General features: G+C 41.2%; 2 protein-coding genes and 1 long non-coding RNA gene across 5 annotated transcripts in view; 1 reads left to right on the plus strand and 2 right to left on the minus strand.

The window, feature by feature from the left end:
- Positions 1–1,723: 1,723 nt before the first annotated feature.
- On the minus strand, positions 1,724–2,623 carry LOC140704875 (uncharacterized). The gene is made up of 2 exons (XR_012084352.2): positions 2,481–2,623; positions 1,724–2,362 (listed from the first exon to the last, which is right to left on the minus strand). It is a non-coding gene; the product is annotated as an uncharacterized LOC140704875 (long non-coding RNA).
- A 909-nt stretch (positions 2,624–3,532) lies between these two features.
- Positions 3,533–17,381, plus strand: IDNK (IDNK gluconokinase). 2 transcript variants are annotated; one of them, XM_020812820.3, is made up of 5 exons: positions 3,533–3,716; positions 11,849–11,879; positions 12,523–12,609; positions 15,460–15,503; positions 16,984–17,381. In XM_020812820.3, the coding sequence occupies exons 1-5, from the start codon at positions 3,673–3,675 to the stop codon at positions 17,333–17,335; spliced, it is 558 nt and encodes a 185-aa protein (XP_020668479.3). In that variant the 5' UTR covers positions 3,533–3,672; the 3' UTR covers positions 17,336–17,381. The 2 variants fall into 2 exon arrangements, with proteins under 2 accessions (XP_020668479.3, XP_020668480.2); XM_020812821.3 differs by having other exon boundaries at positions 3,611–3,716; positions 12,527–12,609.
- A 3,142-nt stretch (positions 17,382–20,523) lies between these two features.
- The window catches only part of UBQLN1 (ubiquilin 1), a 34,504-nt gene continuing 28,107 nt past the window's right edge, over positions 20,524–26,920 (minus strand). For both annotated transcript variants that reach the window (XM_072992266.2, XM_020812819.3), the window contains exons 8-11: positions 26,596–26,679; positions 22,928–23,043; positions 22,368–22,566; positions 20,524–21,679 (exon numbers count right to left, since the gene is read on the minus strand). In XM_072992266.2, coding sequence (XP_072848367.2) covers positions 21,524–21,679; positions 22,368–22,566; positions 22,928–23,043; positions 26,596–26,679 — 555 coding nt within the window. In that variant the 3' untranslated portion in view covers positions 20,524–21,523. The remainder of the gene's footprint in view (positions 21,680–22,367; positions 22,567–22,927; positions 23,044–26,595; positions 26,680–26,920) is intronic.

Consider the following 26,920-nt stretch of genomic DNA (forward strand, 5'->3'; position numbering starts at 1 on the left):
TTTTGTTTTTGTTTGTTTTTTCCTATTTGGAGAACCCTTTTAGCTGAAAGATTATTTAGAACTATAGTAAACAAATTATCAATGAGATAATCCTGTAGGTCCAGACATGGTGTACCCCTTCGAACCAAAGGTCACCTAAGACCCAACCTAACCCTATCGTACATCAACCACACACCATCTTCTGGCTGGTCAGCAGTTAGAACATGGTGTGTGTTTGTTGTAGGATAGGGTTTACATCAGACTTACTAGCACTAGTATCACCAGTCAGTGCCACTTGCATTATCTGGAGGACTGTGTACACACAAAAAAGAGAGGATGCTCATGCACAGTTCTCAGACAACATCTACAGACTGCAGAGATGTTGTGCAGATGGCATGTTGTTCTCCTCTTCTTCCACCTCCTATGGATTCATCAGCAGGCAGGAACACTACCTGAGGCATCCAAGAAGATAACTATTCCTGGGTGCCATACACAAACGCAATCATCTCCCTCTAGGATCCCAACAAGAATCACAATACAGAATAGGCATTAAGTCCAAGCACATAACCAATCATGGTGCTGCTGCTGTTTCATTAATTAACCCTACCTGTTTTCACAGAGAAGGCAGGAAAAAGATAGGCCTAATCTCTATGTGTTACATTCACATGTTTGTAGCAGTATGTTTATTGCAGTATAGAAGTTGGAAAGTCAAGCATCCAGCTCAATCTCATCACAACAGGGGGAAAGAAAAATCTACATTTGGGGTGTGTGGGTGTGGGTAGGGAATTGCTAGTAACAGTGGTCAGACCAAAGTCTTCTTCAAAATGTTTGCTTTATAAGATTTTTTTTTCACATGCCTTTTCCAAGTCAGCAGCCACTAGGGCTGCCGTGTCAGCCTCAGACTGCCACCGCAATGGAAACATGGGAGCATGGGTGGCGTTATCTTTGTTTTAATACAAATCCTGATTTTTTGCATTAAAGTGTATGTTGTTTATTTCTCTAGCATCCCTAAAACTGGATATCCTCTTTCAACATATAAATATGATCCAAAACTGAGTCTGGCTGTATTAAAATGTACAGAGATGAGACAAGCTGCATGGACATTTGTCTTTTCTTGAGCTTAGTTTATCCCAGCCCTCAAAATTTTGTGAAAGAGGTAAAAGAGTGGAGGAGCCCTTATAGAGCCCAGGGAGGTTGTGTTTGTTATTGGAAGCTGTGGGAGATAATGAGGAGTAGAGTGATGTGGTGTAAAGGAGACAAAAACAGTTGGAAGAGTTCAGGGAAAGGTTAACAGAGATACAATTGCACAGAAACTGAATGTTCAAGAATCAACCAGCTTAGCATTTCGATGCTGTGTTCAAGTCTTTGAAATAAAGTTTAACTTTTGTGTTTTAAACACTACTGGAGTCTCTTTGGTTGGGGGAGCTACTGGATTCCAGACATGCGTCAAAAAAGCATAAAACCTAAACAGCCCTATGCTCTGGTGTCCTTCAGGAGCCCTGGGGTGGAGTTCCAGTGTAGAAAATTAAATCAGAGCATAGGAGCCTCATGTAGATAAGATGTGGCTGCAAAACTGATGCATGGTAACACAAAATTCCACTTCAATCTATATTCTGCATAAATGTTTCCATATTTTATCAGAAACCAGTTTTTAAACATTGAAAGGGAAATGTTTTGTCATCACAGCAACAAAACTAAATTTCTCTAGATAACTGCCTCCATATCATCCAAACAGATTAAAAGATACAATGTGCTTATTTTTAATTTACATTTAAGCTCCTTTCCTGCCAGTCTGAACATGATGGACAAGGGTGTGCAGATGGGGATAGGATGTCTCCTGTCATTAGGACAATATGCAGGTTTTCCTAGATGAATGTAAGATGGCAGAAAGGGAAATGAGAGGAAACACAGTGACAAAGTTAAACATCAAATATTAGTTTCAAAGATATTGTTCAAAATTATATTTACACTTCAAAAGTTTCAGAAATCTTTGTGCCTTACTCAAGTTTTTGTTGCTGTTTAGTCATTAAGTCGTGTCCAACTCTTCATGACCCCATGGATCAGAGCACGCTAGGCCCTCCTGTCTTCCACTGCCTCCCAGAGTTTGGTCAAATTCATGTTGGTAGCTTCGACGACATTGTCCAACCATCTCGTCCTCTGTCATCTCCTTCTCCTCTTTCCTTCACACTTTCCCAACATCAGGGTCTTTCCCAGGGAGTCTTCTCTTCTCATGAGATGGGTAAAGTATTGGAGCCTCAGCTTCCATATCAAGTTAGATACCTGGATATGGAAACAGAAGTTGGGAGTTTGATTCTGCACTGTTTTTCCTGGGAAAATTGTTAGCCTTTGTAGTCTTGACCAAGCTGCACAGCCCCCGAGTGCCCTGTAAAAAGGAAATGGTAAACCACTTCTGAGTGCTCTATATCTAGGAAACCCTGAAAAGCCGTAAGTCAGAATTGACTAGATTGCACATAATTAAATTTAAATGGGCATATCCTTACTTTGATGGTTGTTGTGGGTTTTTTGGGCTCTTTGGACATGTTCTGAAGGTTGCTCTTCCTAACGTTTCGCCAGTCTCTGTGGCCGGCATCTTCGGAGGACAGGAGTCAGAACTCTGTCTGTGCTCTGGTGCAGTTTGTTGGATAGTTGTTATAGCTGCCTGGCAGCAAAGAGAGGCCCAGAGAAGAGAGCAGAGGAGATGTATGGAGAACCCTGGGAGATCCCGTGGGGCCACTCCCTTCCCACCGAGATTGAGGCAACACCTGGGCAAGAAGGTTTGGGAGCCGAAGGTAGGCTGCGTTTACCACCCCCAGCAATAATGTTAATGGACCATGCACCTGATGTATTGGGCCACATACCTAAGTGAGCCAGGGAGTTACGAATTCTTCACCCCTATCATTCAAAGGGGATTTGTCACATTTTGAGAAAGTTAAAACTTATGACTTATTGTTGAAACCAGAACCAGAAGGCATGCATATAAATAAAGCAGTTGCTCCCTCCTAGAAGGAAAGGCAGAGTCCTAAGTCAAGGATAGCAACTGGGACTGTGAGCCAGGGCAACAAAAGTTTAGAGAGGTCCTGGAAGAGGGTAAGCGTGCCTGTCTGCATGTGCTTTTGGAAGGCACAAAGCTAAATTCCCCAAGCACATACTTTATACCGCCTTCCACCGCTTCTCAGAAGGGAAAGCAAAACCAGCGGTGGGCTCAGTGAAAAACCAACTCAGACCCAGCCTTTCCACCCAATTGCTGCATTCTTCCAGCACATACTGTACTAATCTCCTGATTCGATCTTAATTGCTGGTTGTGTCTTGGGGAAGGTCACACAGTATCACACACACTTAATTAAAAAGTGCACCAAATCCCAGGTCGACAGCTCTCTTGACTCAAACTTAAGCCCTGGTTAAATAACACCTATTCACACACCCCCCCCCGCCCTAGTGAGTAATTCGGCTTGGCTTCCGACTCCTGAAGAGCCCACAGTTCGATGGACTTTAGCCGTATTGCCTGCCTCCCCGTTTTCCCGGGTCCGAAAGGGAAGGAAAAGCTGGGCTAGAGAGGGGCCGGCCTGGGCGAGAGAAAGCAAAGCAAAGGGAGGGTTGAGGCGGGGAATGCGAAGGAAGGAAGGAAAGGCGGCCTGAGGAGAGCAGGTGCGCAGCCAGGCAAAGGGCGAGCAATCGCCGGCCGACTTCCTCGGGATGGTGCTGCTGCTGGTGGTCATGGGAGTGAGCGGCTCCGGGAAGTAAGTATCGCTCCCTGAGGGGGCTCCGGTGAGGGGGCCGGGCGGCGGGGGTAGCGCACGTGAACTGCTGAGGCACGTGAAGAATCCGCGCAGGCGAGCTCCTTCACGGCTCTTTCTTCTGCCGCCCCCGAGGAGGGATTCCTTGTCTGTCTCTTCGCTTCCCTGGAGAAGGGGCGCGTTCCCTAGAAAGGAGGGGCGGCATTCAGACGACGCAACGTGCTCTGCCGCCACCACCTCCTCCTCCCCCCTCCGTCTCCTCTTCATCCGGGTCCTCTGGGGATTCCTCGCTTGGCCTGTCGAGGCGACTGGCTCGAGCTGTTTTTTTTTTCACCGATGAGGGTTTTTTTTTTAAGGGCAGCTTTTCTACACATTGAGGGACTCCAGAGCTGGAACTCCGATGTTTTCCCCACCATTGGGGGGGGGGGGAAGTGTGTAGAAAAAATCGGACACTTGTCACGCGCAGCTGGGTTCACACGTTTTGGGGGGATCTGCACAGGGCAGCGCAAGGGAAACCCCGCGGCAGAAACATGGGTGCGGCTTTCGGGCACACTGACATAAGGTTCGACCCCCCCCCCCCGCCGCCTGTGTTCATGCCTGGAAGGAAATTGTCACTAGCGAAATAACTTAAGAATCACGTGACGATTCCGTGTTTGCAAGTGGATCAAAATACCTCCTTCCCTCCTTTTTTCTTTTTTTTTTTTTGTAATCGATGAGAGAAAATATTCCATTTAAAACCTATTTGAATAGACTGACCAATTAAATAATTGGAAACCAGTTTTGTATAGATTTTAATTAGAATGTTAGATCAGGGATTCTAACCCTTGAAGGTGTTCCTAAGAGCCATATTTATTTACAGTATTTATTTATTTATTTATTTATTGAGCTCATATGCCGCCCATTTAGACATAGTTACTCTGGGCGGCTGGCAAACACATAATAAATTAACAATTAAAAACAATATAAAGTTACGGTTTCTTACATTAACACAAAACAATAGATAAAGGGAATTACTGAACTTTATAGACTTCCAAGGAAATAACAGAAACCTGTGTTTGTCACAGCTGGCATTTATCCCCAAAAGGGTCAATTTCAAAATGAAACCAGTCATTGACAATCATCCAAATTCATCTTGAGTATCATGGTATAAATCTTTTCACTGTTGCAAGGGTGCCAGGCAACATATGCTTTTCTAAGTCTGCAAGCTTTATTTATCTACATTGCTTCTGTGTTACATAAAAACAAAATACTTCAGAGTACTGTATCGTAGAAATACAGAATGCTTACAGCTATGAAGAAAACTGTAGGCACAGATGCTTAAAAATACATTCTTACAACTTACGATACTACAGGTGTGGTTGCTATCCAGAATTCTTACAATTATGAAAACTTGCAAATGAAAGTACATTAAAAAACAAAAGTTTTCAGCAGATGTCTTCTAATTATGTTTCAAAATTACAGGAGTTTATATTGTAAAAATGCAAAGGTTTACAGTGCAAAAAGGCACATTTAAAAAATAGAATACTGTACTGTATTTCTCCAAAATATCAAAATTCTTAAAAGTAAGAATACCAGAATATCAAAGTTATTAAAAGAAAATAACGTTCTTAACCTCTAAACTTATTAAGAATACACACAAATGTTTAAATGCTCACCCAGCCAAACCAGATTGAATTTATGAATGAAAATCCATGTGTTGCTGGCTTTTGGTAATAAAGCTGCTATATTGCTACATTTTTTTTTAATATCTGGTGTGCAAAGTGTTGTGTAGTTACAATGATGTGATGAATTCCTGAATGCTCATGTATGTGTCATTCCCTGTGTTTATAATTCTTTCAATTGTTTACACTTCTCCCCAGTCTGTAAATAATATCTTCGAGGGCTAGGCGGTCCAAAAGCTTGCAGATCCAAGAACAGTTTGCCAGTAGGAAATTATATTGTTCCTGTACCTTTTGTAACATCATTGTTATGATGAAAATTTTTGCAGGGTCTGAAGAAACAAAGGCCAATAACATAAATAATCTGTATCCACTCTACTTATTTTAACATAGCTTCCTTAATTATTTTAACAATCTATACAAACAACGTTTCAAACCTTGACAATATCTCTCTCCCTCTGAAAAACAATGTTCACACAGTGCTAGAAGGGCTTCCATATGGGATTATTTGCCGGAAAAGTAGATCCGTCTCCATTCTACTTCACCAATTATATACAATACCAGTTTGAAATCGTAGTTCCAGAGCCTTAAAATGTTTGTGCTTTACACAAAACCTTGGGTTTGGATGAAATGAATAGTGGGGAAATAAATCTTAGGCTCTTCCTCCATTTTTTCTCACTCATGTCTCCCTCCATGTTGATTATAACATTCTTAGTAATCATATCACTTGTTTTTATATGCCATCAAGTCACCTCCAATTAATGGTGACCCTATGACTGAGCAGTCTCCAAACTGTCTTGTCTTCAACAGTCCTGCTTAGCTTTGCAAACTCAAGCCTGTGGTTCCTTTAGGGAGTCAATCCATCTTGTATTTGGGCTTCCTCTTTTCCTGCTGCCTTCCACCTTTCCCAGCATTGTTATCCTTTCCAGTAAATCTTTCCTTCCCATGATGTGGCCAAAGTATGAGAATAGTCTTAATATCCACAAAGTAGCAAGAATTATACAGGGGTGCCTCAACTTACGAACTTAATCCATTCCGGAAGATGGTCATAACTCGAAATGGTCATAAATCGAAGTACCATTTCCCATTGAAATACATTGAAATGCAATTAATCTGTTCCTGCTGAAGAAAAAAAATCATCAAACAACAACAAAACACACACTGCAAGACCGATCGGAAACACGATTAATCCATTCTGGCTGAAGGGGGAAAAGAAAAGCAATCCAAGCATGCAAAACCCATCAGAAATGGGGGGAAAAGCAAAGCAGAAAGCAAGCCAAGTGTGCAAGACCCATTGGAAATGCAGAAAAAGCAAAGCAGAAAGCAAGCCAAACGTGCAAGTCCCATTGGAAATGGGGGGAAAACACAAAAAACAGACAAATTCCCCCAGGACCCATCAGAAATGGGGGGAAACTCCAAAAAGCAAGCAAACCCCCCAAGACCCATCGGAAATGGGGGGGGAAACAAACTCCCCAAGACCCATCACAGCACAGAAACATAATGCCCCCAAGCCCAAAACCACACTGCAAAACCCACCCAGAACAGTTTTTTAAAAGCAGAAAGCAGCACCTTACCTTACCAGGCAGTCCGAAGCCTCCTCCGATTGCACTCACTCTAATCGCTGGGGCAAAAGAGCTACAAAGAAGCAGCCTCTTTACCTACCAACGCTTAGCAATTTGAATTCCCCGCCTTTTTTCTCTGCCTTTTTCTGTTCGTAACTGCAAGCTCCGGCCGCAAGTCAAAGCAAAACTTTGCAGCCGGAGCTGGTCGTAACTTGAAATGGTTGTAAGTCAGGACATTTTTAAGTTGAGGCATCACTGTATAAGATTCTTCCCTTGCCGTTAAACAACCTACTTGGTTACTGTTCGTCAAAGTGAACAGAGTGCCAATTCAGAAATGGTGCACAAGAATTTATATCAAACTATGGCTGTTTGAAGACTGTCATACAGTGTTGTGTCCCGTCTCCCAGAGGCCAGCCAACAAAAATTAAACCTAGAACTGAATTCAGCCACAGATAATAGCTGTGCCACTGCAGTAGATGTAGATACAGACATACAGTGGGGTCTTGACTTAAGAACGGCTTGAGTTAAGAACATTTTGACTTAAGAACCACTCTCATAGGAAAATATTGACTTGACTTAAGTACTTAGATTTGAATTAAGAACTGAAAAAAAAACACGTGGGAGGCAGGGAAAGTGCAAAATGTGAACTTTCAGTTAACTGTTGGCCAGTGAAAAGGGTGCCTGTCTGCTTCCTCACTCCTCCCAGCGTTTAGAGAGTGGATTGGGAGACAGTCTTCAGACTGCCTGGTACTGTACTGCCTGGACTGTATTTTCCCTGCCTTCCCTGAACCTTTCTTGACCTAAGAAAAAAAGAAACAAAATATCCCCCTCTAGTGGTCGAAGGCGGAATAGCAGCTTACCATTAGTTTCTATGGACGGAAAAGAGCAGATACGGATCAAATGGTTTTCAATGTATTCCTATGGGAAATGCAGATTTGACTTGAGAACTTTTTGACTTGAGAAACGCCTTCCAATACGGATTAAGTTCTCAAGTCAAGACCCCACTGTAATAGCAAGGAACAAGCACAGGAAATAATGACTAGGGCAGCAGCTTCCCTAGAACAGAAAACTTCTGTATGTGCTCATGCCATGTTCCCATTTTCTTGTTTCTGTATTTCTTATCTGTCTTAAATGATGCTTTTTAAAAAAAGAAAAGAAAAAGATACACAAAAGTCAACATAGATAGTTATGTTGGTCCATGAAAACAAATCAAAACCAAAATCCACAGTTGGATAATGTCTTTCCTAGGGCACACTACAGTCTCACAAATTCAGATTGAAAAACTTGAAAGTCTGCATCCTTGTGTGAAATTTTAATTGCTGTTACTACTGGAACTTCCCATCTTTGGGATTTGGTTTTCCTTTACACAAGGTGACAAAAGAAATAAAAATGTCTAAGAGAAAATTAAAATTATACAATTCACATAGAACAGAAGCAATAAAACAAACTTCAGAAGCTTATTGGAAAATAAAAATATTTGTTCCCCAAACATTTTGGTGCCCTGCCAAAATGTAGAAGTACTTCACATGACAGTGTGTTCCATTGTCCTGGCAACATTACAGCAAAAAGGCCTGGTCCTGTGCTTCAAAAGAAGGGGGACATTTGTGAACAGGGCTTCTGATCGCAAAGACGGGGCAAACCCACCTAAGTGGCAATGATTAGAAAGCTTGCTGGGAACTGCTATTGTATTGTTTCCACAATAATAAGCACTACAAGTGTGTTTTAATGCTGATTATTATGGGAACAGCACTATAGCAGCAGTTTCCAGCAAACTGCTATTTTCATAAATTTGCCTCATATTTTTGATCATCTGGATGGTTTTCTCGGTGAAGGTGCAGCCATATTAATAACCAATGCAGGTAATGCTCCAGGACTGGGATGGTGTGATTTGTATCATTTCCATTGAGTATGTGACTCTACAAGTCAATGTGAACCGACCTGGAAACCACCACCCCGTTCTTTTCCCCTCCAGCCCTTGGGTTTCTACTTTTTATTAGAACTGAATGCATTCGTATCAGTTGATGACTTGAGCTGATGCAATGTTTTATCAGAAGCTGGCTCTCCCAGCTTCTTAGTTTAAGGTGGGGAGAAACAAAATATAGGAGCATTTGTGGGAGTGTCAGTTGTCCTCAACCAAGCACAAAATTGACTTGTTGGCACATTGTTGTTATACAAGAGGCCTCCAGATTTGTATGTGTAGAAGATCAACTACAACAGATCCATTGCTTCATTTTTTCTGTATGAAAACTTCATATTTTTTTAATATGAAGCTTCTGTCTGAAGAAATCAGATAAACCTTTTCTTTGTTCAATGTAGAGATGGGAAGGCCTGGGGAAATAGGGGGGACTGATTTCCCCCCCCCCCGTTTTTTTTCCAAAGCCTTCTTTTTTTCCAGAAAAATTGGTAAAAATGGAGTGTGGAATATGCTATTTTACAATGATAAGTAATGTGTGTATGACATTGTATTCAAAATATATAACATGAAGACCTTAATGAAAGACCTCTGATACTTTATGTACTTAAGTTCTGAACTTCAGTGCCATGCCTCAATCATGGAATTGCTCTTGAATGGAACACCATGTTGTGGCAAAGATCACAGCACTGCTGGTGACAACAATGTTACAGGTGAAACCAAAACTAGGTCCCCAATGCTGGCCCAAGAGCACCTGATAGTTCCAAGCTTTTCTCACACCCAGGGAGCTCAAAAATAACCCCCACCAGAGGCAGCAAACAGTGGGAGAACCATGTTATTTAACCAAATGCACTCATGTGCCTTCCATTCACGCCTTTATAAATATCACCTGCATTTTTAGACACTGGAATGTTTTAATGAGTTAATGAATGGATGAAGTTAATAGATGTATAAGTGGAAGCTGGGTGTTCCTGCAGGTTTGCTTAGCACACATGACAAAACACATGATTGATGTTAATATTTGGTAACATCACAACCCAAATCAGCAAATAGATCTTTAGAAGAGGCTGAAAAACATTTTATTTGTAGAGTAGTCATTACTAAGTGGGGTGTGCAGATGCTACCAAATGAATTCATGCACCTGCATATTTTTTGACATGTGCAATTAAAGTAGCTTTCCTTTACCTCCCAGTATGGTTAGGGATGTTCTGATGTGAAAAGTTAATTCCATGCTACATGAACAAACCCTTGTGGGTGCGTTCTAAACACCCACACAGGTATGTCAAAACGTATCCCATACTGTGTTACGAAATATTAGTTCAGAGGAGACAGTACTGTATATCTTTTTCGATCGGCTTCCTTGCTGTAATTGTACTCTTCAAATTGCACATTAACATCAGTGTTATATAGGGATTATTCACTGAATGTAAATAATTCCCTATATAGCACTGACCAGCAAGCAGCCACTCCTAGAAAATAAAACTATTCACTAAATGTGAGCAATTGTTGTTTCCTCTGGGATTGCTTCAAAGCAGGGCTGGTTAGTCAAGTACTTCTTAAAGGACTGAAAAAAGAGCAGGGATGCAGGAAGCGGGGGGGGGGGAATGTATATATTTGTGAGAAACCAGGACTTGCATCATACACATTTAGTACTGGAAGTTGACAGAATGTTGTAGCAATTTCCTGTAGTACCCTGATTGTGAAGATCTGAAGGGAATGCTTTCTTGAAAGACACGGAAATAATTTGAAGGAGGGATGCACCCGTCCTGGGCAACTGTTCTTGGTGTTCAGAACCGGGACCAGCTGTAACGGAATGAGGCAGTCTCCTCAGGAACCAGATTCTAGGAAGTAGCCATGGCAGCCTCCCTGCTGCACCTGCTAGACTTCACAGCTGTTCACGTCTGCCACACAGTTTTGTCTCAGACTCCCAGAAGTATCTGGAAGCCTCTTACAGGTTGGAGGAGCCCCCCATGGCCAATGTTACACCGAACTGCTGTCAGTCAGCTTCTGTACATAGAATCAGAAAAGAGAGCCATCTTGTCCTTCCCTTCAGGAAGCAAAATGTTTCAGATCAGTCCTGTTCAAAACCACCAGTTGTCAGAAAAGATGGCCATTCACATACGTAAGCCTAGAACAAGATTTCACCGTTCGAAAGTAAGATTGGTAGCACATGTGTATATCTAGCTCAGCATATTAGACAGAGGAATCCCAGCAAACATGGCAAATGTTCTCTCTTTTTGTCTAGATTTCTCCCCCACTGTGGCAAAAAGGGGGGATTCTATATATTGCTGATTTAGCATAATATAGTAAACCTTCACTATATTTCCATATTGTTCAGGCTCACATGAATTGTCAGAGGCTGACAGAAATTTAACCCTTCTGCTGGCTGTACAGTTCACAGTAAAGGAGGTAATTGACAATGCTGTCTATGGCAATTTTGTCATAGGACAAACAGTACCGGCTTGTGATGAATCTACATTTTGCACACAGGAGAGATGCATGTTAACAAAACTTCCATGGCTATCCCTACCCAACTACACAGCAATGTTTTTGGGTTGTATTAAATAAAACAGAGCACTCCTAACAGCCTCTCCTCTACAGAGTCAGGTGCACCTAAGCCTGTTAACCACAAACATGATTAGTGATGCCTTTTTCTTTGTGGAATTGTGATGTGAAGGATCATTCATTAGGGTCTTTAGACAATGCTCCTATTTGGATACTTTAAAACTCTTCATTTTTGAACTGGAAATATTTTCAGCACTTTAACTGCACCTGTGTTTCTGTTACCATTACACTGTCATGTCTCCTCATTGCCAGCTTTTCAGCTCTGCATAAGAGCACAGCCAACCATGTACATCATTTTGTTTTGGCGGTTGCAGACAAGGTAACAGAATACAGTATGGAAGTTACTTTAGTATATTTGTTCTACGACCTTTTTAACCTCGAGGTTTTGCTTCTGTCATTTTTTAAATCCCAAGATAATTTATATATGTTATTTTACAGATCTACTGTGGGCTCACAACTAGCAGATAAGGTATGCCATATTTATTCTTTGTATTGCTTTTCTCTAGTGTAATTTCTACAAGTATGTGTTGAGGCTATGTACCTCAATAGCTGCAGGCTACAGCTCAGTGGAATCACTGGTACGATTGTTCTACTTGCTTTTGTGTGAGATTTTAGGGGTGTGTCAGTGCCAAACCATTCACCCACACTGGCCCAGTCTTTGGATTATTTACTACTGTTGTGCAGGAGCAGCAGCTGAAGCTAACTTTCCATTGTATGGTTGGTTTTCCCTCCCAAATTTGAATATTATAGTTTATTTCACCTGAGTCAAAAAATGGTAAATAAAATGAAGTGCTGATGTTTTTAAAAATAGAACAAAAATATCCATCAAATGCCATTTCTTCCACCTAGTTGCAGAACTTGATTTACAGGAACTGTATAAATTGTGAATATTTTTTATGCTGGGATCCCATAGTTCAGTGGTTTAGATATCTGGCTGTGGAGCCAGAGGTTTGGAGTTCGATTCCCCACTGTGCCTCCTTGACAGGGGCTGGACTCGATGATCCATAGGGTGCATTCCAATTCTGCAGCTGTATGATGATGATGTGTATTTGCTGTAATCATTTAATGTTTATTACAACTTTAAATAACCTGTCATTATTATTCCTATTTAGCTAGGATGGAAATTCTATGATGGTGACGACTATCATCCAAAGGAGAATAGAAAGAAAATGGCAGAAGGAATACCTCTGAATGACCAGGTATTAAATACACTCCAGAAACCAGGGAACTCTTTGAATTACTAAGTAATTGAAAATAACCATGTGTTGTTATTATTTTGACTTACTGTGTATACTCCTTCATAGTGCTTGGAGCACTCTCTGGGTGGTTTACAACATAATTATGCAAACAACTTTCCCCCCCCCCCCCAGCAAATTGGGAATTCATTTTACTGACCTCAGCAGGTTTGTTTAACTGTTTGTTTTGTTCATTTGTTTGATTGATTTTTATACCATCCATCAAGGCCACTCTGGGCTGTTTACAAATACAATCATTATAAAACAACAATACAAGAGTAACCAATTAACAACTTAAAACAAAGTGCCAGAGTAACAAAAATAAAATAATTAAAATAATAAAGGCATGGTGAAGGGTTGAATATATAGGTACTAAAACACCACTGTATTAAGATGTTCTAGAGTCCGGGAAGGCTTGTCTAAACAGCCATGTTTTTAGTAATCTTTTGAAACTTCCCAGTGAAGGGGGTCCAAGCGAATTTTGGGTGGGAAACTATTCCAAAGTTGCGGAGTGAATGCCGAGAAAGCCCAAATTCTGCTTGTTATTTTCTGGGCCTCTCTTGGGGTCAGAACTCTCAACCACCTGGCCTGAGAAGATCTTACAGGATGGGCAGATCTAGTCAGAAAGAGGTGTTTTGCCATTTAGGGCCTTATACAAGGTTAATACCATCATCTTGAAGTTGGCACAGTAGCAGACATGTATCCAGTGCAGGGCGGCCAGACTGAGGGAAATGTGTTGATGTCTCCTTTACCCACTCAGTAATCTGGCCACCAAGCTCTGAACCTGCTAAAGTCTCCGTAACAGTGCCATGGGCAGCCCCATGTAGAGAGCATTGCAGTAGTCTAATCTCAAGACTACCAGTTCATGAACCAGTGTGATGAGGGACCAAATGTCAAGATGATAATAACTGGGTCCTGATGGCAATTTTTAGAGTAAGGTAAAAGTTCCTCTTGACATTTAGTCCAGTTGTGTCCAACTCGGCTCGGTGCTCATTTCCATTTCCAAGCCATAGAGCCAGCGTTTGTCCAAAGACAGTTTCCATGGCCACGTGGCCAGCGCGACTAGACACGGAATGCCATTACTTTCCCACCGAGGTGGTACCTTCTTATCTACTTGCATTTATTTATTTGTTTGTTTGTTTGTTTGTTTGTTTGTTTGTTTGTTTGTTTGTTTGCTGCCCACTTTACCCAAAGGTCTCTGGGCGGCTTACAACACTTAAAATTCAATTAAAATACAATAAAAGATAAAATGATTAAAATAAAATTAAAATTGCCATCAGGGCTCACATGTTTTCAAACTGCTAGGTTGGCAGGAGCTGGAACAAGTGACAGGAGCTCACTCCTTTGCATGGATTTAATCTTACAACTGCCGGTCTTCTGACCTTGCAGCACAGAGGCTTCTGCGGTTTAACCCACAGCACCACCACGTCCCTATTTAGAGTACAGTGGTCCCCCGCATAGCAAGCGCCCCATTTAAATATGAATCCGCACAGCGATGTGGATTTTGCGATCGCAAAAGTGATCGCATTGCGATGGTCTTAATGGCTAAAAATTGCATTGCGATGATTGGTAAGCGTTTCGCTTACCGATTATCACATTGCAATGTTTAGAAAACAGCTGATCGGCGGTTCCAAAATGGCCACTGGGTAAACAACATGGCCGCCCACAGTGTTTTCACGTGGTTTCCTCGCATACCGAGCGGCGAAAATGGTGGCTGGATGGAGGATTTCCGCATAGCAGCGAGTTTTTCCCCCATAGGAACTCATTAAATGGGGTAGAACAGAAAATATAGTCAACAAGATAGATTTGGGTTGATAAAATTCACTTAATTATAATTAATTTCATAAAGTATAGTAGCAAAACTAAACAGTAATTGGTCAGATTCTAGGGATGAGGTACGTCCTGAAGTCCAGGGATTGTGCATGCTTTCTAGATCATAGAAGGCCACCCCACCACCATCACCACTGAAAATATTTCTGCTTCGTCTTCAAGGCCCTTTGCACTCATGATGATGTCTGGGGCAAATCTCACTATATTTCCAGGCATACATTCCGGGCCTGGGAGAGGGGCTTATTTCAAAAACAGAATATGACCAGAAATCACTTCTAGTTTTGAGAAAAGAAAAAAAAAGCTTCCCTGAGCCTAAAACAGGTCCAGGTGCCCAAAAGCATCTTCACGTTGCGGCCATCCTCCCTAATGAGCACTAGGGGACTTTTAAAGTCAAAGAAAACAATTGGGGGTGTTGAGACATCCCTGTCACAATAAAAACATCCCTGGATGGAATGAATGCAGGCATGAATTGTTTCAGAAGTCTGCTTTCTCCTCTTGCCAGGAGATATCTGGCAACACTGCATTAGAACGTTTGTTCCAGTAGATGCAACATATGATGGTTTTTCTGATTGAACTTGTGAAGCAGATTTGCAGCCGTTTCATGAAACAGTGCTTTGAAGACTGGATAACCTGACTTCTTCCCAATCTAGCAGTTTTCCAAGCTGTTATTTATTAGAATTGTCTAACATGATCTAGATGGAAAGGTGAAGCTTTAATGATAAGCAATTATAAAGAAATCTGCAGGCAATTGGATTACACTTGGAAGCTGATCAATCATTTTGATTGAATTTGCCGTCCTCTTCAGAGCCAGTGTTTCCCTCAGTGCTTGTATCCAAACAAATGAGATTGTGATAAAGATGACTTGTGCTAGGAAGTGTGTGATGTGCTGTGATGTACTTGGAGCAAAGACTAAAGAATAGGTATTGGCAAGCAAATGTTGAGTTATTGCACTACATGCTTAAGTCTGTCTGTCTTCTTTTTTAGGACAGGATCCCATGGCTTTGCTGCCTCCATGATATATTAAGGAGGTAAGAGGATGGACAACTCACATTAAAAGAACTTGAAGCCAGTCCTGTACAGTTGTTGTGAATACAATACACAGGTGCCCAAAGAACTACTCAGCATGGAAATCATTTTTCTTGTGAACTCAAGTTTTGTTTTAAAGAGGGAAAGAGGCATAAAATGTGTCAGCAACAGATGGTTAAATATCAGCTGGGTGTGGGAAGTCGAGCAGGATTTCCAATTATCAGATCTTAGTCGACCTCACATAGCCCCTCCAACCCAGTTGTCATGCATATTTTTTAATAATTAACACTAGCTGAAGTATTGTGATTTTCATCATCATCATAGCCATCCTCCAGTCTCGAGAGACTATGGTAACATGCTCTGTATCGAAAAGTGTCCTCTCCAGAGTATGAAGCCTGGGTAAAGTAGTATGGAGGATAGGCTGTTACACAAGCAGCAAATCCCCCCTCTCCATGTTGCTGAAATGGTCCAATAGAAAGGCAAGAGCCAATACAACTGGTTCCAGCAAGGTCGCAGGAGTTGGCAGAACGAGACAAACTGCCTTCGGGACTCCAGCTCCGGATTCTGCCTCTAGGTTAGCTCCTGAAGCCTTTTCCATGAGTGGATATAGCCACAAGGCAGTGGAGGTTTGAAATTGGAGTTTTCCATCTCCTAGATGGGCTGCCTTCCATGGCTGACAAGGCCCACCTACCCGGCCTGCTCTCTAATAGTGTGGAAATATGATACTATGATACCCTTAAAACTTTCCTGCCTCCCAGGTGTATGCAGTGCTAATTGGCTTTCCTATTTACCAGATTAGCGTCAGAGATAGAGTCAGAGAATTTGAGGAGGGAAAGCCCCACCTCCTAGGCCATGCGGTGGGGGCGGGGAAACAAAAGAAATCCCAGCAAAAACATACTCCTCAGCAAAATGCCCATGCAGGCAAACCTGGTCTTCAGCCTCAGCTCTGCCTCCTAGGGAAAATGGCCCAGGTCCTGGCACACCCTCATTTAAGGAGGGAAAGCCCCAATACACACAAAATTCCTGGTAGTGAAAGCATATTACTAGAAAAGCAGCAGGCACAAGTTTTAGCTATGCCATAACCTATCACATCAACAATAAACACATGACTACAGTGCAGAGGAATCAAAAGCCTTCCTTGTGAGTATGTACCAGTTGAGAATACAGATGGTAGAATCACATGGCCATCCATTTCAAGATTTTTTGCAGTGGAGAACTGTATTAAGGTTACAGCATAACTGCTTTACTGAGTTTTAAGAGATTTATCTGCATTTCAACATGGTAGGAATCAGAAAGACCAAAGCCTATACAGTATATATTAAGTCCACTAACACAAACAAGCCAGTTCCCAGTAAGTTACACACATATACATATTTTTATTACAGTCCTTAGCCCAATTAATAGTTCCCAGTAAGATAAAACAATACATATAGTATCCTACAGAAGTGTATAGATACTGACTTCCCCCCCTCCTTTTGGTAGGGACCACGAATCTGGACAAAATGCAATTTTAGCCTGCTCAGCGCTGAAAAGAATGTACAGATGCATTTTGGAGACCAGAGAGTCTGATTTTCGAAGTGTGACTCATCGGCGGGAGGAAGACAGGCCTGCACCTCTGAAGATCCTTTTCATCCACTTAGATGGACCTGCGGACTTAATTGCAAAACGTATAGAAAAACGAAAGGGCCATTTTATGCCTGCAGCTCTGCTGCAGTCTCAGTTTGATACTCTTGAACCTCCCTCACCCCCAGAAAATTTTCTTACTATCAGTTTGGAAAAGCCCGTTTCAGAAATAGTAGCTGAAATTGAAGAATTTATTAGAAACATGTATTGATATTTCCTCCAGGTTGGTTCCTGAATTATACAATAATTTCAAGCAATATTTGGTCTGTTTCTTCTTCTGAACAAGCAGTGTAGTGTTACTCATTAATTTCATGGCCTATGAAAATCCACCGACTTTGAGAACTGTCAGTTGTGCATCACCTCTGCATATTTTTTTGGCTGAGAACAGCATCACAGAACAAAAACGTTCTGCTCACCCATTGTATCCTTGTGCCCATCGCAAACTACAACTGTTCGAAGCCTTATGCAGGGAGGAATTATTTATTGATTAGATTTATATGCCACCCATCTAGAATGGGTCTACTCTGGGTGGTTTATATATAATATAAAAATAAACTAAGATAAAATCCAGATTAATCCAAGATGGGAAAGGAAAAAAAAGGGGGGGGGGAAGGAGGAGAGAAAAGAAAAAGAAAAGGGGAGATAGGCTAGGTAATGGCTGTAGGGAAGGCCTGCCTGTATAGCCATGTCTTCAAGTTAGTCTTGAAGACCCTCAGTGAGGGAGCCGGGCGGATCTCAACAGGTAAGTTGTTCTAAAGGCAAGGGGCCACTACCGAGAAGGCCCGATTTTTGTTTTTTTCCCACCGGGCCTCTCTTGGCGTTGGGCCCCTCAGCCACCCAGCCCGACTAGAGTGGGTGATACGGGTAGAACTGGGCGGAAGAAGGCGCTCTGCCAGGTATAGAGGTTCTAACCTAAACCGTTAAGGGCTTTATATGTAATGGTTAATACCTTGAAATCAACGCGGAAGCAGACAGGTAGCCAGTGTAAGGCTGTCAAGGTGAGGGAAATATGATTAAATCTTTTCACCCCTGTTAATAGCCTGGCCGCCGTGTTCTGGACCATCTGGAGCTTCTGCATCAGCCTCAAAGGAAACCCCATGTAGAGAGCATTGCAGTACTTTATTCTTATGAGTGGATGTCTGTTGTGAGTGGAAGAAACTGAGGGACAGGACTGGATTTGGGGGTTTAGCAGTGGAGTAGCAGAGTGTATCTAATGGTTTCTCAGTGCTTCATCTCATCCAAGCACTCCAGCAAAAGCCAAACATTGCATCTGCAAAGAAACAGCACAAGTCAAAATATCTGTGTTGCCCGTATGACACATTTAGCCTATAATAGGTGTAAACTCATCATTTTGCTACTCTTGTAAAATGAAATACAAAATACTGAAAATACCAACTGAGAAGTTTTAGTGTTGCAGGCTACATGGATGCAACTAAAAGGGAGAAAGCAGTATTGTATTCCTTGAGCCAAATCAGACTCTAACAGAAATTCAGTATTTAGATTCACCAATCTAGAACTACAGTTTTAATCCCCATTAATTGCAGATGATAGAAAATAATTGACACTTGCCTTCCTCTTCATTAAGTCAAAACCTTTGTTAAGAAATAGCTATTTGTAGTCATTCAAGTGTATCGTAAAAGGAGACAAAACATGTAGCAATTCCATCAGAAAAGCTAATTTCTAATTTGCCACCAAATTCTCCTCTGTTCCCAAATGAATTATCCATTGCTCCTGCGGTGCTGACCTCAAACTACCAATAAAAATCCCAGTAAAATCCCCAGTAAGCACTAGCATCAGAATGAGTTATTCTGAGTCACAAAATCCAATTACCAGCCAGTTGTACAGCTCTTATGTACAAAAACAGACTTTCCACATGCACCACATTCTCACTTGACAGTTACCATACACTTCCTTCTTAAAGGAAACAAATGAAACAAACCACATAGTTACTTTCAAAGTACATTAGCCTTACCTTTCCCTTCCTTAGAGGACCCGAAAAAGAACATCTTCAAAAATCCAGTTACTTGAGACATTTTCCAAGTACTGTACTGTAGACATTCACCGTCATTCAAATAAAGGGTGCCCTCTGGAGGTATGACTACTAGTGTGTGCTCTAATGTAACATTTCCTATTTCTTGTGCCTCAGTATAGCTCTGTAGCCTAAAAATTAATTATCTATGCTTACTTTTTTTGAACATCTCATTGATTTATCAGAACTAAAGCATAATACTTTTTATATCTAAAGCATATCTAAAACAAGTGTCTGGCACCCAGTGTGACTTAGTGAATAGAGTGATGAAGTAAGACTCAAGAGGGCTTGAATCCCACAGGACCATGGAAACTCACTGGAAAGATGGCACTAAGTAAAAGCCACTCCATAAATACTGTATCTCACCTTGAAAACCCTACTATGGTTGTTACGTTAGATACAACTTGACTGCACATGATACATACATAGCAAACATGATTTGCGTTCCAAGCCAGGAACCTTTGATCCTTCAGATTACTTTGAACTTAAATATTAACTAGCCTTAGCCACCTGGTGAATGGTAAGGCATGACGGGAATTGTAGTGCTGCAGCTTGACACCCACAAGTTCTTCTCCTCCATTACTTTGCAGATCATAATTAATAACAGATTCAATTAAGGCCGATGCCCAGTTCCTTTTTGGAACTCAATGGAATATTAAGAGCAATTCAAGGCTTCTAGAAAACACCTTCTGAAAAAAAATCAGAAGAGTCAAATGCTGTGATCACAATGTTGGTTCACCAGAAGATCTATATAATAGTCAATGTATATTTTGAAGAGACACCCAAAGCACATGTTAAAATCCTGGTATACTTCTGGTAAGAAAAATCTTCATGGAAATTGATATTTAATCCAACTACTTGCTGAATTGTGGAGAAACTAGACAAGAAAGAAAGGGGCGGCATCTGAAAATTAAGTGGGTAAACTGGGCTCAGTGCCTTCTCCAATCATCCTCTTTCCCAACTACTGATACCTCATATGTTTACGTTTTATACTTTGATTCTAGCCCTGAGACCTGTGCAAAGGCAACATTTAGGCACAGATTGTCTGCTTCTTTTCCTTTTATATAGAAACTATGTTTTAAAAATTTCAAAAGAAAACACGCTAAGATTAAAAATGGCTGTACAAAATGTAGGAAATATCTATTATGGACTGCCAACAATAGTAATCCCAAATAGTCTTGAGAAAACAAAAGGGAGATTTCAGCTAGAAGGGATGTGAGCTTTGTTGCAAAAACTTCAGTCATGGTTTAATTTGCACATATAGAGTCCTTCATGAAAGCTACTTTTAGGAGCAAGTTGGACTAAGAATTTCTCAGCTTTAAGTATACTGATGTGACTGCCATCAGGACAGAAATGAGTTGGACGCTAGCTGCTCACAAAGAAGTTTAATTCATTTATTACCTGTGCACAAGAGAAATAACTACCAATAAAAACCCAAAAGATATACAGTATTTTTACATGGTGGTTAAAAGTAATTAGAATATCACATGACAGTGTCAGTGAAAGTATGCGTCCAATTACAAATCATAATGCAAGTTAGAATCTCAAGGGGATAAAGCCAAAGAGCTTTAGGCAAAAGCAGTTTTAGAGCAAAGAGTTATGCTCCTTCAATCGGCACAAAGATAAAGGTAATTTACAATCAATCCTTGTGTATATTGAGACAATGTTACAATACAGGTTTCTGTACAGTTGTCAAGATCAGGTCAGCAATCCTTGTACATTAAAAGAATTTGCCAAAGCACTTCTGCTAAGAGATGCTTGCTAAAGATGCTGTAAGATTCTACTACACTGGAAGTATTTTATATATTCTGGCTTTGAGATGTTTTATACTACGGCAATGAAAAAGTTGCTTGGAAAAGAATTGTTTCCATATGTATTTATTTTATAGAGGTTAACAAGCAAGAATAGTAGCTAAATCAAGTGGTATAAATCTTACAGCATTTCACTAGCAAGAGAGACATGCCAAGTCACAATAAGCAATATGTACCCACAAATCATAGCTTCAATTAGTTTCCTCTTCAATTTGTATTCTACATAAATTACTATCAAGGCTAATGTTTAAGAAGCAACTAAACTGGGCAGTTGAAGGTCAGATAAAACCTGGTCACCCAACTGTAGAAGCAGATTTTATTTTTAAAAAAATCACAATAAATGCAAAATGAGGAAGTGTTTGATGCATGCAACAACCAAGTGAAAAGCAATGATTCCCACTGTTTGAAGAAAACTACTGCACTCCACCTTAATGCATCAGACTGGGTTTAGTTAGAACAAGACAATTCCCAAGAGTCAGAATGAAATAAAGCTGGTATTTTAAAGATTTAAGAGCTGTTATCAAAAATAAATTACATTTTTCAAGTTTCAGAAATGTTGCTATGATGGCTGGGAACCCAGTAGCCTTTCAATGGCTGCATTGATATCACCTCCTGTTGCTATTAGAGCTTGTAGGTTTGCTTCACGGTTCAAGAAGCCCATTGCACTGAGCTGCTCCAGTTGTTGCTGAAATCTGACTTCTGGATTTTGTAGTTGCTAAAACAAGAGAAAAGTATTTCATGTTAATCTATACACATACACAGAATGAATAAATCTTAGCAAAACAAAAACTAGATTTCTTTTCGGTCACACATACAGCTGAGGTTTTAAAAATTAGCAGGCTTTACCAGACTTCAGATATGGTTTTAGATTCAGGAACATACTTAATACTTGGCAACACTATGAAGGAGGAACACCCAACCATCTCACACAAAGGAATTAGGGTATATTCTTCATTAAAGTAAGATTCCAGGCTGCTGGCAAACTGAGCTTGGAGCAAAAGTCTTTTTATGCAGGACAGTGATCATACAAACAGCATTATTGGCTGATATCCTGTTGGATTCTGTCTACCTACACAACAGAAATGACATCATTGCAACAGCACACTGCTGCTGATGCTGCTTTTGTGACTGCATGATGTATGTGACTTCATCACACTATGTATGAGCTTTACACAGCCTGAAATTGCAGAAGGAAACCTTTAATCAGCAGCAATCATTCCTCTTGTGTTGCAGAGCTGTGCAACAGGATTTCAACCATTGTTTCTTACACACATGAATCCAACTTAGTGCTTTTGAGCCCATTTCCAAGTAAAGAATGAGACACATGCTTTCATATTATTTCACTGACACAACTCAAAAACAATAGCAGAGAACAACCCACAGTATAGAAAATGCCATTTTACCTGAGCATTTGCCCCAGCAAGTGCCTGCAACATCTGCTGAACAAACTGCTGATGCCCAGATTCACCCGTTCCTGATGCGGGACTTGTATTTTCACTTGGGACAGAAGTGGGCACTGTTGTTCCTGTAGGAATGCCAGTGGTCCCTAAACCAGCACTTCCTAAACCAGTGTTTCCCAGTCCAGCTATACCAGCATTAAATCTGCAAAGAAGAAAACAAATTGTTTTAGTTCAGCAAACGCACGAAGGCCCCAATTTGTCATACAAAAAGATCAATAGAAAATTGTAATATTAACAGAGAATTATAAAGAAAACAGCCCAGAGAACACCCCAACTTAAAATATACTGCTACTAAGGATTACCTACTTTTAACACATGAAGAGAATTATATTATACATTATTCATTAAACATACAGATAATTATATATATTAATTATATTAATAATATGAGAATTAATATTAGAGAATAATGTATTAACTTGTGTTCAAATTTCATCAAACTATATAAACTGGGTGGGGTGGGGTGGGGAATACATTCAAACTATAAATTTGCTAATTCTCACCCAGGTATAAGTCCTGGTGCTTCTGTTGCTAGAGTCTGCAAACCTTGCTGAATCTGAAGCAAAGCTTGCATAGCTCTGGGGTTTGACATGGCAGATAACGTATCTGGGTTCTGCATCTATCAAGAGAAAAACATGACATGTCAAGGACACATATATTTAAATGGTTACTTTCAAACCACCACAAATTTTCTTCCTGTTGCTTGTTTATTTCCCTTGTGGTTGTGCATGAAAATCCAGTTGTCTTTTATCGAGAACTGCAATCTCTCAGATCAGTGCATCTAAATGGATGTAATTTAGCTTTCAACAGCAAGATCATGCACATTTTCTACCATTCTATGTTAATGATTTAATTCTCTATAAAAAGTCAAAATCTCAGGCAACAGACCTAAACATGAATGATGACCAGACAGGAGGAGAGCCAGTGTACACGTAGGAGAAATAACTATTTTGTTGTACAAATTATAACATACTCTTAGAGATCAGTAGAAAATCTTTAGATTGATGCATTAGCTCCACACCTTGGAAGCAGCAACATAAGGAAGAGAAATTAATAGCTGAAATCCTGTTGCACAGTGTGAAGCCCCAGGCCAGGGCCAGGAAGCATATGTAGGAGTGCAATCACTCCCATCTCACTCTAAGACAGTGGTCCCCAACCTTGGGCCTCCCGATGTGTTTGGACTACAACTCCCAGAAGCCTTCACCACTACATCTCGGAGTTGTAGTCCAAACACATCCGGAGGCCCAAGGCCAGGATTTCTGGGAGTTGAAGTCCAAGAATATCTGGAGGCCCAAGGTTGAGGATCATTGCTCTAAGGAGACTCAGACCTCCCCACCCGCCTTCTACACCTAAGAAAGAAAACAAGAAGGTGGACACTAAGGAGTTGAAGGAACTGAGAGACAGAGAGGGACAGAAACATCAAGGGGTGGATACCCGAGATTTGATATTGGGGATAAAAGGATTAAGTGTGGCGGTACAAACCAGTGAGGATTTGGCGGGAAAAGGGGAACAGTTGGTGGAGGCGGGAGCAGGAGATATAAGGGCGAAGTGGGACGACATCCCGGGCAGTTGGGAAAAGGTTTGGATACAAGATCCCTGGACAGGGAAATGGAAACAAGTAAAGGTTCCCCACAAGGAGGCGCCAGGGACAACATCGTCCCTCTTACTGGAGAGAAATGGAGGCAAAGGAGCGGAGGCGCCATCTCAGGGAGGAATGCGAGGCAGTAGCACGGGCGATTGAGGCCAAGAAGACATTGCATCTTTCCGAGCTCCAGAAGATCGGAGTCTTCCCGGACCATGGCTGGCCAGTCCGAGAGAAGGGTCCCCACTCTGGGGTTGGAGCGGAGATGAAAAGACCCTACCAGTACTAGCTGCGGAGGGAGATGAAGGAGACCCTCCGGTTAGAAAGTCTTATCGGGACCGTAGGAGTTTGACGAATTGAACCCTTTTGTTAACAATGTTTGGACACCCTTGCAGTCACGGTTTCGACAGCAAGAGACGTTAAATCTTGAAGAGCCTTGTGGCGCAGTGGTTAAACCACTGTACTGCAGCTAAAACTGTGCTCACGACCTGGGGTTCAAATCCCAGGTAGCCGGCTGAAGGCTGACTCAGCCTTCTATCCTTCCGAGGTCGGTAAAATGAGTACCCAGCTCGCTGGGGGGGGGGGGGCAATGTGTAGCCTGCATAATTAAATTGTAAACCGCCCAGAGAGTGCTTGAAGCGCTATGGGGCGGTATATAAGCAGCACGCTTTGCTTTTTGCTTTGCTTTGTTCAAAAGGAAGTTGCAGTTAATGTTGAAATGTTAATAAATGAAGACAATGTTGTTGAGTCAAACACTCTTCTACTTTATTTGGTGTGACTGAAGCCCCTAATAACGAACCCTCACACACAGCTCCGCATGCACCTTGTGAAGCTGTGGCCACAGATGTCAAAATCGGGTTCAATGCTTTCCAATGGAGGAGAAAAAAATTCACCAAAAATTAACGAAGAGTCAGAAACTGTTTTAAATCCTTGGATTCGTTAGAGCACCTTCTAAAACGGTCAAAATCAGGTTCAATGCATTTCAATGGGGGGAAAAAATTCACCAAAAATTAACGAAGAGTCAGAACAAAGCCAAATTAAGTTTGCACACATTTTAGAAGGTGCACTAGCGATTTCCAAGCATTTAAAACCGTTTCTGAATCTTTTAAGACACACTAAAAATTGCAAAAACGGACATCACAAAACCATTGAAATGCATTGAATAGGCTTCAATGCATTCCAATGGAGGATACGTTGTTTCGCTTAGCGATGTTTCCTATGGGGATTTTCTCTTAAGGATGGCAATCCGTTCCCATTGGAACGGATTAACCAGTTTTCAATGCATCTCTATGGGAAAACGTGTTTCGCTTAGCAATGTCTTCCCATAGCGATTTTTTTTGGAAACAATTAACATCGTTAAGCGAGGCACCCCTGTACTGTACTAAGTAAGTAGGCTGCTGAGGCTTAACCAAACCAAGGCTGCTAGGAGCACTTATATAGATTAAGAAAGCTATTCTTTAGCTTTGTCTGTTGCTTGCTTATACCTTGCACAGGACATGTAGAACAGTAGTCTGTGCAACCCAACTGCTTGACTCTTTTCATGATACAGTACTTGTTACTTGTTTTACTTTTAATAAGGTTAACTTGTAGAAATAGTCCTTTTGAGATGTGGAAGACTCAGTTTTTCAGGGCTACCTTGGTTTAATCTAAATCCAGATGTCCCCCTATTCTTGGCCCACATTACCAGAGTGTTTTTTATTCTTTAGATCTTGTGTTAAGGGCATAGGCAGCAGAAGGTTGATGGCTGTAAATTTTAAAGGGAAATAAGCCCTTGGGGCTGTGATTGGGAGGGCTGCTGGTTCAACCTTCTCCCCAGTTTGAATTAGCGTAAAACCCAGACCCCAAAATTCCTTTACACGGGTGGCCAGGATTTCCCACCTAAAATGAGCCAAACAAATACATTTCTTCCCCTGCTGGGCTGCCCTCCCCGTTTCCATTCCTGCAAAGTTAGTTAGAAATAATGATGACAGGTAGTGGAGGAAAATGCAGCATTTTACCAGAAAGAACCAGGTAGCTGAAAAGGAGCTCAAGCAGAGCTGGGATGGATTCCTGGCAAAATTTACCAAAGCTGCCAAACAATAAGAAGAAGGGATTGCAATGTTCTTGGGTGTCACCACAGCCGTTTAGGCAGCCATCCAAAGCCCACAAACTCTAGTTATCCACTGGCAATGCAAGAACAACAGCTGCTCCTGCTGCTACAGCATAGGTCTCCTGCTAGAGGCATACAGTATACAATACATCAGAACACACCTAAAAACTTGCACCTGACAACATGCTTCTTCCTCCTCGGCTCAGCTGCCCAATCTCCCAAGAAACAGCCAGCTACTACTCTTGCTTTGGTTGCCTGCATTTCTCTCTTTAAAAAAAATCCAACTTCACAAGCCGGACTGCTTGGGCATAACTCCTGACAGGTTTATATGAAGATGAATAGGATTTCAGCCAATCAGGGTTGGGGGGGATGTTTGGTGGTAACAAATAATCATTCTTCAGAAAAAGATTGACGTGCTCTATCAAAAGAGCTTTTAGCCAAAGCTTGATATTTCCAATATAGTTAGCATGCTCAATTATAAGACAATTCTTCTCACTCACTTGCTGAAGGAAAGTTGGAATTTGTTGCCTCATTTGTTCTTGAAGCTGAGGATTCCCAGCAAACAAAGGGTTATTCAGCATCATCTGTAGGAATAAGTGACACGTTGTCAGTATAAAGCTACAGAAGACAACTCCAGTAAGGTTTTGCACATGTCTTGGAGAAATTAGTGAATGCTATATCTTTATGTATTGGCCTGTTTCTAGAAATTTAAAATTCACAAGAATTGGAGCCAAAGTACATAATGGTCAAAATCATACTAGGTAGTTATGCCTATGTAACTGGAAGTTGCATAAGCCATTGCAAAATTTCCACTATAGGTAGAAA

Source organism: Pogona vitticeps, chromosome 2, assembly GCF_051106095.1.
Source record: "Pogona vitticeps strain Pit_001003342236 chromosome 2, PviZW2.1, whole genome shotgun sequence".
Classification (NCBI taxonomy): domain Eukaryota; kingdom Metazoa; phylum Chordata; class Lepidosauria; order Squamata; family Agamidae; genus Pogona; species Pogona vitticeps.